The sequence below is a fragment of the Pempheris klunzingeri genome, chromosome 12 (genome assembly GCF_042242105.1).
Source record: "Pempheris klunzingeri isolate RE-2024b chromosome 12, fPemKlu1.hap1, whole genome shotgun sequence".
Classification (NCBI taxonomy): Eukaryota; Metazoa; Chordata; class Actinopteri; order Acropomatiformes; family Pempheridae; genus Pempheris; species Pempheris klunzingeri.
The window spans coordinates 25,582,375-25,600,653 of record NC_092023.1 but is presented as its reverse complement, the minus strand read 5'-3'; the positions used below and the strand labels follow the sequence as shown (position 1 = coordinate 25,600,653).

At 44.6% G+C, this 18,279-nt stretch overlaps 1 protein-coding gene across 3 annotated transcripts in view; it reads right to left on the bottom strand.

Annotated features, from left to right (window-relative positions):
* LOC139211133 (inositol polyphosphate-5-phosphatase A) overlaps positions 1 to 18,279 on the bottom strand; it is a 129,124-nt gene that overhangs the window by 72,287 nt on the left and 38,558 nt on the right. For all 3 annotated transcript variants that reach the window (XM_070841402.1, XM_070841403.1, XM_070841404.1), the window contains exons 3-4: positions 15,888 to 15,988; positions 15,399 to 15,486 (exon numbers count right to left, since the gene is read on the bottom strand). In XM_070841402.1, coding sequence (XP_070697503.1) covers positions 15,399 to 15,486; positions 15,888 to 15,988 — 189 coding nt within the window. The remainder of the gene's footprint in view (positions 1 to 15,398; positions 15,487 to 15,887; positions 15,989 to 18,279) is intronic.

Sequence of the window (18,279 nt, the reverse complement as noted above, 5' to 3'; positions counted from 1 at the left end):
CTTACCTAGGGCTATGCTAACCTACTTTAGGCTATGAATGGTTTCGTGTATTGGCCAGGATATGTATTTGCCACTAAAAGTAGTCACTACTGGAAGCTGGAAAATGGTTTGATTACTTTCTGAATAGATCTTGCTAACCTGACGTGACAGCCTTGCTAGCATCAGGGCACTCTTTTTTTCATTGTTTGTTCCTAACTCAATCAAGTTCACAGTTCAAGGGTCCGTTCAACTATAGTTCCACAACACATTTTTAGCCGCGCAGGTTTGGGAACTAGGTGTTCTTACCATTTTGGCATCCCCTGGTTTAGACAACCAGCTGTTCTGACCTACTTTTTTCCTAATAAGGCCACCAAACTGAATGATATCAGCAGAAAGCACTCTATTAGATCTTCTATATCAACAATTATCCAAAGACGAGAAGACTCAGTTCTCTGTAGCTCAGCATTCGGATATTCATTTCCAGTTGGCCAAGGCGTGCTTTGAAAAGTGTCTTTTTTTCTTTTCAGAAATGTAATTAGGCAGTTAAAATTAAAAACCTGAATTTAACTAAAAGAGCATAACATCCAATCTAATTAGAGGGCTCTTTAATGAGTTGGTAATTAGCTACAGCATGGTGCACACAGGGTGCCATTGTGGCTTGAACTTGTGCAGGGGCCCTGTTGACTGGGGCACCCTTTGTGTTAGATTGGTTCCCACTTGGGAAGCATTACTCTCTGAAATATGGTTATGTTTTGCTTATAAGACAGGATATGTTCGAAGTGAAGTTTCAGATGAATTGTCCTTTCAGCTAAACTGTAAGTCTTTCCCTGCTATCGCGCTGCTGTCAAGACAACAAATAAGAGCAAACAAGATAAAACAAGGGCAACAAACCAAACCGACACTGGGGTGAGTGAGTGTAGTCAATAAATGGACCTATATATTTGCTTTGTCAATCATCGGAGATGCATTTTTGTGCATGAAACGGCACAGAGACAATACATCATAAGCCACTGTGCGCTCCGCCCTCAAACAAACCCACAGTAAGTTTCATCAGGCACACTCTGGAGGTCCCATGGCAGCGTGCAACCTTTCCATTTGACCAGCACCGCCCCTCATCTGCTGGAGCCCGTCTACCTCTGACCTCCAGAACCTTACAGCAACTGCATTAATTTTCCTAACAAAAATCAATCTGCCGTGCAATGAGACGAGTAGGAAGGCCCTCGTTATTACACCCAGCAGGACACACCCTCTGACTGGGAGTGTATGGTTGTTTTTATAGGTAATAGTTTAACAGGGGGTGGCGGCTAGGGGACAAAGGGATTGCTCATTTCCCCTGACCCCAGAGATGAGTCATTCCAAATAAACATACACGTGCCCCATTTAATATCATTAGAAAATGAGGCCTTAAGACAATTTTGGGGTTATATGATGTGAATTTGTTCTGTGTTAATCACAAGGGAGAAAGCATATGAGACTAATTTGTTTGAAAAGATGGCACTGGAGTGTTAAAATAATGCATTCAGTCAAGGGCAAGAGAGGGCATATGACTGCAAATTCCCAGCCATGTAGCTGTTTCATTTTTGTTTGTCTATTTATATGCTGGCTAGCCAAACAGACTCTCAAACATTCCCTAAAATCAGATTAGGAAAAATGAGAGCCCTGTAATTAACCGGCTGTTTCAGTCAAGAACTGTAGCTTCCTATTTCCTAATGAACAGCAAGTGAAAAATGATTTAATAATGCTACAAATGTGCTTCATGAGCTATTAATATATAGTACATAACATAAACATGACAACAATATTAGCAACACATTTAAAGATCTGAATAAACTGCCCATGGTGTATAGAGTTATGACAGTTAAAGAGGAAAGGCTGGCGCAGCATGGAGAGCTTGTGATGCCATTACTCTGACAGCAAGCGGGGGGATCGTCAGCCCGGGGAGGGAGGTAGAGTGACTGAGCGGGTGTGTTTAAAATGGCCTATGTGTTTAAAATGTGCTGCACAATACCTGCTAATTCTATTAAGTGCTCCTGTGGTGTGGCTGTGTGGTTATGGGTTGATGTAAATGGACGGCTGGTTGACTAAACAATGCAATAGCATTAGAATAAGGTGATTGGATGACAGAGTGGAGTAGAAGGCCCAAGCCCAGCCACCCTGGGCATTGCCAAGTCCATTATGTGTATTGGAGACATCTTGATACCTGTCATGGGGAGTTGCCAGCCAAGAGAGAGAAGAGGTTGTTGTTTTGTTTAGCCTTCATTGTCAAGATGGCTTCCACCTTGCAGGATCCAGGGGTAGGGGTAGGCAATGCAATCAAATGAGGACCTCACAAACAACCCCCTGCCCCCTCTTTCAATCTGCTCTGGGACCTCCGGGCTGTTTTAGGGAACACTGGTAGTCAACTGCCTCAAGGACGAGCATAGACTAGAGTTCGGTTTTGACTTCGCCATCACTGTCTGATTTCATGATGTGCACCCGCGTCATTAATCATTTCTAAAGCTTTCTGAAGAAAGTTAGAGATGAAGGAGAGAGTGAGCAGCGTGGCCTGTGTATGCATTTATACTCTTCTCTTTGCTCAAGGCCGCAGCCACGTTACTAACCGATACCAAACGCAGATCCCACACCGCACCTTGCATCCCTTCCTTGGCTCCCCCTGAAGCATAGGCTAGATTTCAGAATACTGCTTCTCGCACACAAGACCCCAAATGATCACACCCCCTAATGCATTTCTGAACTTCTTTATCCATATTCCACCTGTAGGCCACTCAGATCAAGATCAGATCTCCTTTTTACACCCTGTTCCGTCCACAAATCCAAGGATGATTGGGCTTTTGCTGTCTGCTCTCCTCTGTTAAATCAGATGAAGCTGTAAACGGCTTCTGTGTTGCATTTTTGTATTTCTGCGTCCTGTGCAGCACTTTGTGAAGATGTGCATTCTTAGCTCTTACTGCCCAGCAGCCTAGTTTGTTTGTAGTTCTGAATGAGTGCATTGTATTAAACTGTGAAAACAGTTTTCAGCTAAGGAGATAGATTGTAGGATTCCTCATTAATCTAAAGCTTTTCTTCGCAAGTGGCCATGGTAATACCGTCCAAGTTGTACATCCACCACTACATGGACGACGCAGTCGCCTCGGGTGGTTTTCCATGTTGGTTAATATCCCTTAATGCATCTTTTTTCTTCCTCTTATTATCTGTCACATGCTCTTTTTGCATGATAGACGTATCAAAGATCAACAAAAATATGGACATGATTTACTCTCCAGAGTCAAAATTGCATTTCGTGTTTTTGTTAAACCTTAGTAGTAACAGTGGGGACACTTTTGGGAATCGACTTACATATTTTCCTGTTAAACCCACACAAGCGGACGTACTGCCTGCCTGCTCTACCACCTCAGCTACACCCTAGCCCCTAATCCACCAGCACATGTCATTACGTTATCAGCTGTTTGGAAAAACATCTCGCAGCTAAAACTGCACTGGCAAAATCATTTCATGTGATCTGATCAGGAGTTTTTAATTGTGATAAAACAAATCAAGCCTGACCGGACAGCATCTTTAATTACTCACTGTTGCTCCCTTCACACACATAATACTGGAATATTTTTATCTTTCACAGCTGCAAGCCATTGTCTCACAGTGTTAAGCATCATCTAATGCAATTAGTGCTTTAAGTGAATAAACGCTGACTTTCAGTAGAAAGTCAGACACAGCACACATGCAGTGGAATAGTCCTCCGTCCTGTGTCTGTACGCAGCCCTCATCTTATCGGGCTTCTCACTCCAAGAACCAGTCATTAAAGGCACTTGTGTGGAGTGTGATTGTTTGAGTGTGTTCATTGGAGACGGGTGTCAAGAGGTTGTTTCTACTGCTTTAATTACTCCACAACACAGCTCTTACCACAGGAGCCACAGGATTTCTTCAAACTGGGGAGAAATTGCTTGGATTTAATGTAACGATTTTCCCCCCCGATATTAACCAGCTGTGCGTGACAGCAGCCCGGAGCGAGGAGATCAATTCCCCTGGAAAGTGTCGTCTTCTTCAGACAGGCCGCTGAGCCAGGATGAGAGGGAGACTCACGGACCAGCACTTCCACAGCTGGGGGGGGGGGGTGTTTGGATTAGAGGCTGGTGGCTGTAAGTGTCTCACCCCTGCTCACTCTCCCACCCTTACACCCCCCCCCCCTCGCCACTCCCTCCTTCTGTACATGATACCTGGTGAGGGGCAAGGTGCTCCCCGAGGAGGGAGGGGATATATATATAAACTTAGGCTGGAGAAAGGTCAGGCGGGCTGAATGTGGCAGGCAAACAGGCAGTGGGGGTCTGGGGGCCTAGGGATGAATCACAGGAGAATTGGTGCATGGCAGTGAATGAATAACCCGCCATGGCTCCCCAAACCCCATTATTTCCCTCCTTCTCCAGCGGGGCCTGAAATTCATGTCTGCGCATGCTGCCAGTTCATTAGGGGGAGGATGTCATTCCTCTTCTGGCTGCGGCAGGACAGGCCAGGCGGGCCCCTGGAGGACCTGGCCCTGTTTAATTCCACATCAACCGCTCCACTGAGGGCCCTAATCTCTGCTTGTGTGATCAATACTATATCAGTGTAAATTAAAATGACAATTTTAAAGTAATTAAGCCTGTTAATGCTCGATTCAAATGTCATTATTTGCACGGGGAGAAGCAGATGGCTGAATGTGTGTACTGTGTGTGTGTGAGGGAGGTTTTTGGTTTTTTTCCCTTGAAGAGGGGGGTAAATTACGAGCCATGTCCACAGTGACAGGTAAAACGCTTTAACTGGCACAGCCCGATGTTGCCGCCGCAGCCACCAAAAGAAGGGCTTAACAAAAGCAGATTAACTCTCAACCCATGCCAGCCCAGAGACCTCTCCAATTTCAGAGGAGGATAACCCAATTGCTAAAATCTGATTTGTACAACTAAACCCAATTATGGCCATATTAGATGAGAAGTGGCAGGGAGAGAACGCTTGCCGAGGGAGGCAGGAAAAATAGAGGGGGTGGAAGAGGTGGGAGAGGGTGCAGGGAAGAAAGAAACGTTACACAATAAAAATGCACTTAACTATAGAATGAAGCCCAGCAGTAATTGTGTGATTTGATTATTTTTGTCTCCCTCCTCACTCCGCTTTTGAAAGGCTATTTAGAGTCATTGTTAGAGTGAAATAAATGGGACCCAGTGCTGACCTTGTCCCCGTGTCTGCGTGTGTGTGCTGTCTCATGTGAAGTGAGGTGATGTGTAAGTGAAAAGGAAATGAAATGATCACATTGTTGGTTGTTATTATGACAGGCTCACAACCCACGGACGACCCTGCGCTCCTCTTGGACCAGATTCACCAATTACACCCAATTTCACCGGTTAGGGGCCACACGGGGGCCAAACAACCACACTTCCTACTGCAGCTGTTGCCTTGCTGAGACGGACACTAACATAGCGAAGGATCAGATTCCACTTTCTTTCTGTTGCATTTTCACAAAGCCCTGAATCAGTCTAATGAAGCAGCTAACAGAATGTTTCCCTACTGAAAGACGTCCATATCTCACAATTTGCGGCTAACAAGTCACGTGGTGACAAAACGAGGGGAAGTGTAGTGATTAAAAGGAGGTCATTAGCGCAGCAGTATAGATCAGAGGTGTCCGGCTGCTCGGCTCACTCAGCGACAAAGCAGACAGCTGTCACAAGACAGAAAAATGGTGCAACGCTGTTGTCACTGATGTTGAACGGCATCGGTGACAGTTAGAGGAAGTGGCCTGGAGGTGTAGCTATTTGGCATCTCTACAGCAAATGTCCCACATCGGTGTGATTGCTTGTTCAGATGAATGATAAGAATTGCCTGAATGTTAATTATTATTAATGCGCGCCATCTTTATCCTGCTCGCACAAAAGGAAAGACTGAAGATTTCAAGTTCATTTTCCGTAAATGAAGTGAACACCATACATTAGGTTGTGAGCTATTACACCTCCGAAGTCTTTGTCACAAAGTCTGCAACAGTCCAGCACAGACCCTGAGCACAGTCCTCAGTGGTGCAGCCCCATGAATTATTAAATACATGCCAATAGTGAACAGATAGAAAGCATCCCTGCTGAAAAACAAGGGCAACCTGTGGGTATTTAATTAGCAGGGTGGGTGCTTCTCTGCATGCCTGATGGCGCAGGGTAAAGGACACCCAGGGGCCCAAGAAAAGCTTGGCATTGTATTGGTTTGCATCCAAGCTGTCCGATCCATCATGCTGTCTGTTGACTGGTGCTTGCAGAGCCAGCCGTTATTAATTATCAGCTCATTTGGACGGTGGGGGGTTGTCAAGGGTGGAGTGTGGGCGGTAGGTGGTGGGTCCTCTTTCATCAATGTAAGCAATCACTCCAAGAGAACTCTACTGAGGGTGATTAAGGTCAGTTTGGACTGGCACACTGGATGTCTCCTCTCCGAGAGGATGAGTGGGTGGATGCCCCTGGGATGGAGATGTGGGAGATGAGTGTGTTGGCTGAACCACATCGCTGTATCCTATTGGCAAGCAATAATGATTAGTTTTCAGCCTCAAGGGTTAAACGTACTTACCTAACATCACCTCTACGCAGTGTGAGAGACACTTAAACTTGGTAAAACAGATTACAGCTACCTGTTTAAATGGTGCTGACCCCTTGCTTAAATATTTAGATCTCGCAGCTCTTCCGCAGGCACAAAGAGAAGCAAACCTCTCAGAGCAATGTTGGCCCCTCCATCACTTACTATGGCCTTGAGCAAACTCTAGCATAGCTCCCAGCTGTTCAACAAATAAAACTGTGGATGTCCTGGAAAGCTTTCAGGTATCAATCAAAATAAGAATTCTTACTTAGTAAATCTATTCAATCAATATCTACTAATCTAAAGTGACTGGATTGCCTGTATTTGTCAACACATATGGTATTATGCACGGCGCATGATCGTGTTTCCTGTGTTGTTCCTCTTATTAATAAAGGGTACTTTTAAATAGACACCAGCTCTCTTCTAAGTTATGGGGGACAGATGCTCTTTGTCCTCACTAAGTCCTTGTTCTGCACAAAAATGCATTCTGAAGTTCAGCCAAAGTTAATATGATTCTGCAAATGTTGAAATTGGTCAAATCAAGTCGGTATCTTCCAAAGGGGGCAAAAGTCCCCCTTCTGTGTCCCCCTGGACAATGATTCGTTCCTGCTGAGGACTTTCACAATCTGACTCTCATGTCAATATACTGTTGTCTTGACGCAGCCACAGGGCCACGTCAGCATGCACCGAGGGGATCTGTCACACTTTAGGTTACATGGGAAACATCTCAGACAGAAATACTGTACCTTTTACTCCCCTAGGGTGGAGTTACTATCACTTGGCAGATTAAGATTTTCTAAAATATGATGGGATGTCTACCCGACAGTATGTAACGTATGTAGTTCAAATGAGCTTAACCTTGATCCGCATTAAACAACATTAAAATGCTGCTTGCATGTTAATGCATCGGTAATATTGATCCAAATATGACATATATGTGAGAATACGTCACACTTAAAGAAGCCAGTCTGCATAATGAGTACGTTTTCCATCAATGCTGACGTACATTTTGTAGATACTATTTCTGTACTTTTACTGAGGATCTTTACTTGTGATTCTTCCACTTTGGTATCGCTGCTTTAAGTTGAGTAAAAGATCTGAGTACTTACATCATCATTCCAGTGTCAGTAAGCTTACATATGCATGTGTGTGTATATGATGCGTGCAGATTTTTTTGAGAGTAAAGTCACTGGGGTGGAGTGGCTGGGGGTGCTTCTTTCTCCTTGGAGAGGGGGACTGTGAGAGCTGTGAGGGCTCTCAATAGACAGAGGATTATGGAAATCAAAGCTGAGAGATTAGCTAATGGGAATATAATGGCCACTGACTGCCTGGGTCAGCTGGGCCATGCAAATGAGGCAGCTATAGCCAGTGGTGGAGGAAGAATCAATACGCACGGACAAAGTGCTGGCCGGAGATCGCCCTGCGTCAGTAATGCTACACAGACACACATGTGCATGCACTCACACCAGCGCATGCACAGAGTGAGGGCCTGCAGCCAGCGGACAGGAGTGAGCTTTCAGCGAGAGGACGCAGCTCAAGTGGGGAACCAGAGATATCGCCAGCTCCGGCCCGGCTCCCTCTCACTGATGTCAACAGGCAGCATGTGATTCCTCCCGACGCCTGGCTCTCATCCCCACTGACACAGCACTGAGATGCAGATGCTGGTCCAGCCCCACTCTCCACGCTCCATCAAATATCTATTCATCCCGCCTTGGCCCCAAAACAGAACAAACGTCCTTGTGGACAATCAATAGCGCTGCTTCCAGGACGGCCAAGTATTACGACAGCATTTAGATACACTAAGTAGTTTATTTTCCTACAGACTCTGGACAATCTGACATCCGCCATTTAGGATGTGCGGATATTAACCTTCTTCGGATGTATGAGGTAAAGTGGGTGTCGTAAAATGCAATTGACTGGGACACATGACGGCTTTCATCATCAAACTAAATGGAACATCGCCTCTCTTATATATCAGAATACCAATTTTGAGCATGTCAGAAAAATTTCAATTTCAGGTGGGAGCGGCAGGACTCCGGCTCCCCGTGCCTGGCCTCTCCCCTCTCATTTTCATTCCTGCCCGCTCGGCGCAGCCATTCATCAGGACCCGGGCAGAGGACACCTCCCGCCTGCTCACAAATGCATGGAGCAGGCAATAAAATTAACCTTGTGGCAATTGTTTTCCCACCCGTTTGATGGCCCCGTGTCAGCTCATCTGTTACAGCGGGAAGGAATAAAAAAGTCAAGCTCGGATGTGCAAAAAATTATGACTCCGGGTGGGCGGCGGGGGTGTACCTGAATGGAGCCGAGCTAATGCCAGATTATGGAGTCAAAACCCGATCAATCAGTGTTAGAGAGTAGCTGAAAAGATGGTTGCTTGTTGATTTGTGTCTGGAAACAATAAAGAGCATCAAGGGCCTGGTGGGTGGTTATTAGAAAGTCTACTGAGCAACAACATGGTGTGATATTTTTACAGTTCAGCTAGCCACCATCCCTGACCCGGCCCTTTTCACTGGGTGGAGGGGGGGGGGGCAAGACAGAGGAGGGAGGAGGAGGAGGACGGGGAGGGGGGTAAAAATCCTTCAGAGGGTGTTTATTTGCTCTCCACACCTCCTAAGCGATCAATATTTTTAATTTGGGTCCGAGTTATTATTTTTCACATCACTGCGCCGGGGAGCAGAGTAAAGTGGCTCATATTTTAGCACTAAAAAGATCGATATGACAGGCTCACCTTCACTCTGCCCCCTCGGTGGCTGGGGGCCGCACATCATAATGGACGGTGGCGAGGTACACCCGGCCCGCCTCATGCTGGAATCACATCATTATCTGTGGCTGGAGACCCCCCCACCACCTCTCCACACACACTAGCACAACATCCCACCCTCCACCGCAGGACAACAACACCTCCAACACAACTGATTTACTCCCCTCACCGTCCACACACACACACACACACACACACACACACACACACACACACACACACACACACACACGTGTACACACTTTATCAGAGCGCTGTTTATGGAGAAGCTTGGTGTGTGTTTGTGGACATGTAGGTGTGTGTGTACAAGAGCAGCCCATGCCCACTGCAGTGAAGATCCAGGGGGGGCAAAAGGCTGACTTCCCCCAGCTCTGCCTCCTTGTAATAAATGCATCAATTTCTCCACCTCTTTACCCAATCTATTAATTATATCTACATTTTCACTCAAAATATTTTCACACAGGGAATGTCAACTCTCTCTGCCTCATAACTCACGTCTGATGGCAGATTCATTGATCGTCACTCAACCCATGTCCTGAGTGTGTGTGTCGGCGTGCATGCTTGCATCAGTGTTTATTCACCGTTGTCACAATATATATATATGTGTGTGTGTGTGTGTGTGTGTGTGTGTGTGTGTGTGTATGCACTTATGTCTGCCCTGAGAGTATGAGTGATGGCCGTGGAGAGTTATGGCCTGGCGATATTACCGTGCTGACATCTACTCCATTCAAGTGGCCTCAGCCGGTGCCGTACTTCTCACCATATTGAAATAAGAGCTCTCTTAGATTTACTTAGCAATATTTTAACCTGCTTATGTGCCTGCTGCGGTCTTTTTAAACACAGAGCTGAGAGGTGGAGGGAGGGAGGAGGGGGGGCTGCTCCTGCTAGTTAACCTCTGTGTGTAAAACCAACAGGCTGTACACAGAGACCCCTCCTCTATGACCCCACTTTCTCTGGAAAGTATATAATCTCTATATGCAACCTGCTTTTGTTTCATCATAAAAAGGTGGACCGGGGGGGTGATATAGGATGCAGTTAAAAAATAAAAATAAAAAAAGGCGATAAATGCGAGTGACATGCATTTCTGGGTAATACCGTAAACACACTCAGGCTGAGGCCCCGTCAGCACAGAGGGACACTAAGTGTTCATAAATTCCTGGCCGAGCAGAGCGGTACTGATGATTGCATTACAGCACGCTGCCTGCAGGAGAATTAAGGACTCACTTCTGGGGCAGAGTGAGGCTGAGCTGCTGGCAGCTACTGACAGGGCTGCTCTACTGACCAGAGATCAGATGGCAGCTTTGGCAGAAAGGCAAACAATTAAGCATCGAGCTGATGTTTTTTATTTGTTAGCTTTAAATGTATAATGTGAGACTATGGGTGTGGGTTCTGTGCCTTGCTCATAAACTCGTCAAAGCTGTAGTCAAACTAGTGGGTCTGGTCTACACTTTACTTTCTGTCTGTATGATGGATTTTTGAAAAGTAACCTCGTCTTTTCCCCCCCAGTGCCTGGAACCGACAACTTACTCTGAATCTTTTGCACCGACAGTATGAAGCACCTTGTGTGCTGATCTGAGACCACAACTTAAGACATTTCTTTTCAATTTGATTATTCTTATGAGGACATTTATTTTCTTTATTCCTCTACCTCGATCATTATTGTTCTTAATCCTTTTTGTATATGTATCTGTGTCTCACCAAACATTCACACACACACCCCCCCCCATGCGGGATTATAAGACACTGCTATCTAACAAACAAAGAATGAAAGAAAGAAAAAGAAATTCCAACATTATATGTGCTTCTGTATACATATATTTATGGGGGACATTTTTAAAAAATGGTACTCAAATAGCAGAGAAAAGGAAAGAAAAGACTACAAGCCTAAAGTTTACCCTGATAAAGGACTTTGAATGTTTCATATGAGAACAGCCTCAGTTTTGAAGCATCAATCAATTTTTGTTTTGTGTTTCTGCTGTTCTTGATTCTTTTGCTTTTTATTCCTATATTTTTGCTTATTTCCCCTGTGAAGCACTTAAAACTCTATTCATGTGAAGCAAGATTCCATATGATAAAAAGAAGTATTAGGAATTAGACTTCCACTGTGTGTCATCCTGTCTTTCTATGATTATCTCATAATCTCGGAGGAGCTTATTTCTGTTACTACATGCGTTTGTTAAAATCCTAATGTGCTTCAGGAAAGACCGGGGTGGTTTTATGATGTAAAGTGAAACTCATTCCATATTAAGTTAATAAATTGAACCACTGACCAAGGTCACATGCAGCCAAACAGTCGCACCTCTCTTGGTCCGTGTACACACACTGCACAGAGACCGCTTTGAACTTCCAGTACGAGTGTTTAAGATCAATGACACTAATTGGTGAGGACAAAGTGCTTGATTACTGTATCACTGTCTCCTCGGGTGAAGCCAGTCGCAAGTACAAACACACACGCATGCATGCATACACACACATCCACAGGGTAAAAGGAGACAGCGGCGTCCTGTCAAGCCACAGAGCCTGATTTATCCTCCGTCGCTGCTCTCACTCCTGTCCTGCAGACCACAGACATGAGGGATGCCTTTAATTTCCCATTAAAATGCCCTGGAACAACTGAGGGCTGAGGAGGCAGCGTGTGCTGCTGTGTGTCACTGTCGGTGTATGTGGACGGCTTGATTAGACCGTGTGACAGCGGTAGGTGTGTGTTTGTGCATGCCGGTTTGCAGGCGTTTCTGCTAAGCTGTGCAGACACCAGAGTACGAGCGTGTGTCAGGAAGCGGCAACATTAGCGCACATCATTCCAGATGACATGGGCTGCAGCTCCAGGGCCAGGCCCACGATAAATATTAATGGCCAAGAACAAGTGGATTGGGAGTTGAGTTATCAGGGCGGGCCTTCCTAATTGACATTTTACCTGCTGTATACCTTAACAGGGCTGTAAAACACCACGCCCGGGCTCAGCCGTAGGGGGGACGTGTCAGTCAAGCTCTTCCCCACCACTGCTGCCTTCCTCTGGGAGGAGAGGAGGAGGACTTCTGGCTCGCCTGGACTTCTCATTGTTCAGATTCAGCATAAAGGTGTTACATGTAGCATTTTAACATCAGAAATCTTACAGCTTAATTTAGAGAAATTAAGATACAGTGAACAGTCCAGACTGCAGCTTCCTCCTGAACCTACACTGCATTTCAGACTGTGTACCAGCAGGCTGGATTTGGGGGGAAATCTGTCCGATTTCACTCTAATTCAACCGCTTTTGCTCAACAAATGACACAAAAGTGGATTTGGAATTTCAAACTTTCTAAACCTTGAGGGAGATTTGTTTTATCCATTTCAGCACTTGTTAAATGGATAATTATGTTTTTTGCAGTTTCTTCAGATTTAAGCACAGTTAATTCTTCAACTAGGGATTTTTTCATTACCTGTAATATGCTGAATATTTTTTTGGACTAATAGTTCTGCCTATAAAATGTAAGAAAATGTATTTTTTTTAAATCTGTAATCGAGCCCAAATTAACATAATCAAATTGTTTGTATTCAACACTTCAGAGATTCAATATACTATCACAGAATCACAAATATCCCAGAGCAGGTCAATTCATTTGGCATTTTTCCTTTAAAAATTAGTTACTTATCAAGTTTGTGTTGATCCTGTAATAGATTAATTAATTTTTTGAGCTTTAATCGCAGCAACAAAAAAAAAAAAATTAAAATAAAGTAACAGAGCTGCACACATTCATGCATGGATCATTTTCCTCTGCTTCACCGACAGACGTGCAGCTCAAACACACTCTCACACTGGGCAGCCATGTAAACAATCTCACTGGCCTTTGCCATACACTCGCCACATTACTACGCTCCCACTCATCTAAAACATTCACTTGTCTTCTTCCAAAGACATAACAAAGCACACACTCACACAAAGTGAAATCTCTAGACCCAGAAAAGTGTTCCCACTTACATTATCTGAAAATTGACAGGCGGGCCAGACAACAAACAATTATCCCTGGAGCACCGGGGGAGAAAAATCGAAGTTTGAGAAAACAAATACGGGTGATGTCATCAAAACTAAATGGCAAGCCCTGTGTGAGAAAGACTGGAGAGTCTATTCATATTTACTGTTGCCATGATTTCAATATCAACATCATAGAAAGCACATCAGATGTTTCCCTTTCCACTGACTGACTCACAAAGCGGGGCACAAACCGCCTTCTCCATTTGGTGAAAATGAAAATACAACAGAAAGGTTAATCTATAGACAAACACTATTAAATAAACAGCTCATAATGCTGGGATATTAGCGATGCTTAAATGAAATGGCAGATAATTATATTTTCTAAAGGCCAATGTTTGTAATATTTTTTTAAAAAGAGCAAATGTGATTCAGCGGGTGCTGTGATTTATGAGTGTTTGTGGAGGTGCAGCGTAGCGTGGTGATAACGCCGAAAACATGGAGGAACGCACAACTCTGTGCTGGGACTGGGACCAAAGTCCAAATCTGGACCAGTTCCTCTAGAACGCTTTCATCCACATAGTCTCCTGGGAGTGCAGAGACGATCATCCGACATACCTGTAGTCTGTTAATTAAGCATCGGACATAAAACTGCACTTAAACCCATGTTTCCCTGTAAAACACGGGATGGTTATAGAGTCCTCTGCTACTCCTGTTGAGCTTGAGTGTCTGGCTCCACCAAGAGGCCACATGCGAAACATCTGTTCAGCAGTGGAGCATATTCATGAATGGAAGGGTTCTTCAAAGATTAAAACCTACTGTGATAAGGATAAGTCCAGACATGGTTTAATTAGATTCACAGATGTTGGAATCATGTATTGGTGTGGAGTTAAAACAGAAACTTGATTTAATAAGATAATAGTACACTGGAATGTATCGTTCAGAGGGCAGGGCAACACATTAGCCCACTACTGGACCGGACACTTCTACAAAACTGGACACATTTAAATATTTGCAATTCATTTTAGTTTGATTTAGTTTGAATGTCTAAGTGGTTTTTTTTTTAGCCTTAATGTCCATTGCTTTGAAATTAATTTCATTTAAAATAACTAACAGTAACTGTAAGCTGATGCCAAAGATTTGCTAATGAATCCTGATAACCAATAAAGAAGCAGTCCCAAAACATTTAACCAGTTTTCAACCTGAGCACTGACAACAAAGTGATTTCCAAATCTCTGCTGCCATCTGGTGGCCATCTGCTGTTACTACACGTAAAGGGAAGAGCATGGGGCAGTTGTACAGTATATTGTTACAGGTATATTAAACTGGGATTAAGGTCTTGATATTAGGAACATTTTGTCTTTGAATCAACCAGCTGCTGTTGGCCAATCAGCTCCTGAAAGTTTTCAGCTCTTATGTCACGTTTCTAGAGACAGTCTACAGCTTTTAACACTGGGCCTCTTCACACCACACACGCTGGCACGTTCCAGTTTATCTTCCATCTACAGCAAATGAGCCGTGTCATTCCCACCATAAGCTGAAATTCCACCACAGTGTCATAATTTAAGGGCTGTGATTGCAAAACACCATGTGGGATGATGACACACCGCTCGCCGTTAGTGTCTGAGGCGTTTCCTTGTCAGTGATCTCAGAGAAATGGTAGTCTGTCGACACAGAAGCTGTTAATGACACCCCTGCTACAGACCTATCACTACTGGAGTGAACAGTGTGGTCAAAGTGGTTCAGGTTCAGGTTCAGGTAGGGAAACCTGTTGTTGAAAGGTGGAATTTATTTTTTATCTGCATTGAAGATCTGTTTGAGGTATTTTTTCCACTTTGTATAAGCACAACGATAAGTTTTCTCTCGTTATTATAAATTTATTTAATGTTTGTACACTTCTGGCTCATCAGTCCCACATATAAATGGATTTAATCAAAAAAAAAAAAAAAAAGAAGATAGTCAATAATCACTTGTGAACCTCATTGCCAACTTGACAGATCAAACTGAACCCAGTGGCTGTTGAGCCTTCGATTCATCACATGTGATCTTCGATAAAAACCATTTCAACTTCGGAGAGTTTGCACACACTCTCCCACGGGACGTGAAAGCACCATCGACGTATCAAACAGCACTTACTGTGAAATGCTCCTGGGATTTGTAGTTCTCATCGAGGTAGACGCGGGCTCTGCTGTACTCCTTCATGGCATCACTGGACAACAGCTCTCTGACGGACAGAGCGCACACACACACACACACACACACACACACACACACACACACACACACACACATTAGGGAAATGTCAATCAAATTCAAAAGCATCCAGGTTTTCTTCAGGCTAAACCACATTTAAAATAACTCAGATTCATTCAATGAAGTAATAACTCATATTTATTCAATAAAGTTCATATGTATCGTGATCCAAGACACATCTTTTTTTAAAGAAAGCAGCATGTTTTACTGTGCTGACGTACAGCTGTGATGCGACCAGTGGGGGGAGTAGTCTGTTCAGTTTAAGAGACACAACTCCCGCATCTTCAAGTGGTTGCTTCCTTATCACAGAATCTGCTACCTCCGTCACTAAAACAATGAGGAGAATGCCCACATCTTGAGCACCGTACTTACTTGACAAAACAATCCACGTGTGACATGGACGCCTCGTAATTCTTCCCGCCCACCTCTTGACAGTGCACTGCCAAGAAGTGAGGCTTGTGTGAATGTACTGTCTGTAAGGGAGGAGAGAAAAAAACACAGGTCAACAAGGACGGAGAGGGACAAACAGCAGTACTTGCACTCCACTGCACTTTATTTGTCAGCGCTACGGCCTCCATAACAGCTGCAACAACTCTACAGTAGGCCCATTTGCTCATAATAAACAAACTTAAGGTGAATTATTCAGTCAAGCACAAAACCTATGAGCGCGGCGCCTGGGCCTCCACAATTCTTCTTAACTCGACTCTGTGACATGCTACTATATTTACACAAGACAAAGTGCCTTGCTAATGTAGGCAGAGGGCACTTAGTGAGCTTGTTCCACAAGCATAACATCGGCCCCTCTTCATCTACCATCAGGGATGTGCCTGCTGCTCAGTGTGTATGTACAGCAGGGTGTGACAGATGCTCACACGTCAGCACTCATGCTGACACATCGCTCACTATACCAATAACAACTCCACTGCTGCAGCAATGTGTGAGGTGGACTTATTACGGTGTGGGCAACACTCCAGCGAGCACAGGCTGCTACGGAAAAAAGATGCTGCGATGACATTAATGTAAACTCACGTGAACGTTGGGTAATTAATACAAATTAGTGGTTACCGGCTGTGTATAAGATCAAAGACTCGGTTCCTGCAAGCTATCCCGTCCAGAGTCACATGACCTCGTGTTGCTTCCCTTTAGCGTCCCCTCTTACACATCGGGAGTGTTTGGGAGCGCCCTGTCAGAGGTGTTCAGAGTGGCTGACCCCTAATGGAAAATCAATACCACCGAGTGATTTAGAGAACTCACAAGCACTCACAGGGTCAGGTCTGTGGACAGTAGGCAGAGGACATACATCAATGTCACTGGGTGCTATGTGGGGGGGCGGGGGGTCAGAAAACGGTCCCCGGACCCAAACGGAGCCCTGCTACTACCAGCACCCCCCCGCCTCTGCATTGCATTATGCTCACTGCAGGCCCAATCAAATAAAAGTAATGCATGGCAATAACACTATGGATTTTCCATCAACCTATGGCTTGTCACTTAGCCCGATGACCCGAGAGCGAGGACCTACAGCAGCTCAAACTCGGAAAGATTAGTGGACCTATCAACTCATGATGGAAAAGGTCACACTCTCAAGGAGCTGGCAGCTAACGTTAGGCTCCAATGTGACGTGTGGGACGTGCATGTGTGTGGGCGCTCACTGACACGTGCACGCTCGCGTTAATCGACTGCATTCTATTTATCTTTCCAGGCTGTAAATTCAGGCCTACGTTGGCAAACAGACAGTATCCAGGTGGTAATTTCATTACTAGAATCACTGGTGCTATCAGCCCAAAACCAAACAGCCAGTGACCTTACTTTACTCTAGCAAAGAGCAAAGCTGTGAGCAGTGCCCAATTAAATCTACGACTGCTAACAAGAAATTCTGTTGACATTAGAGTTGAGTAGTGAGCGAAATATTGACATGCCAAATATTGTGTCCATAAAACGTGGTTTTATGGTGGGCAACAACAGCAGTGGCCTCTCTAAACAGCCCTCACACAGTGATAGCTGCTGTGACATTGGTGACAAGAGCCTGTCTGTATGTGCTGACATGACCAACAGAGCGCTGCCATATGGGACCATTTCTCAACCCCTCAAGGATGTAAAACACTGATGTGTTTGATATGGAGGCGTGTCCTCTCATCCTCTCTCTTCTGTCCATCTCACCACGGCCTGACTCTTGACAACATCTGAAATTACATATTTGTCAATCTGTGGGTGTGAGTGTGGTGGAGCCACAGGGGGCCTGTCACAGTAGGTCACAGGATGCGCTGCCCGACTAAACTTTCCCCTGAAAAACCTTACATTTCTGAAGAAAATGTCTGCATGCTCACTGCTGAAAATGTGCAGTTGAAGCATTTTAAACAGCTGTTGAATTTATAGTTGAAGTGGCAGCCAAATCCCAACCACCAAAAGGAGTAGAGAAAGAATTCCTGAAGAAAAAGTGAAGAACTGAAAGGAGTTTTGAAGGAGTTTTTGACTGAAGTAATGAATGAAGCTGAAGTGTCGTTCCAGCAGAGCTGAAGACACTGAAAGCAGCTGGACTGTACAAAGTTGTGTATAAACTGTGCAAGTGGTTGGACCTGAGAACTGAAAAGGATGTGAAGTGTCAAAGTGTAGCCACTGAAAGGAGTTCAAATGTTAGTTGAAGTAGAAAGTAGAAAGAAATAATCCAAACTGGCTAATGTGCATTTAAGATATCGACAGAGTGACGCTGGTTTGGTCTGATGCCATTCTAAGGTGCAATAAATCATATTTCTGAGTCCTGACAACT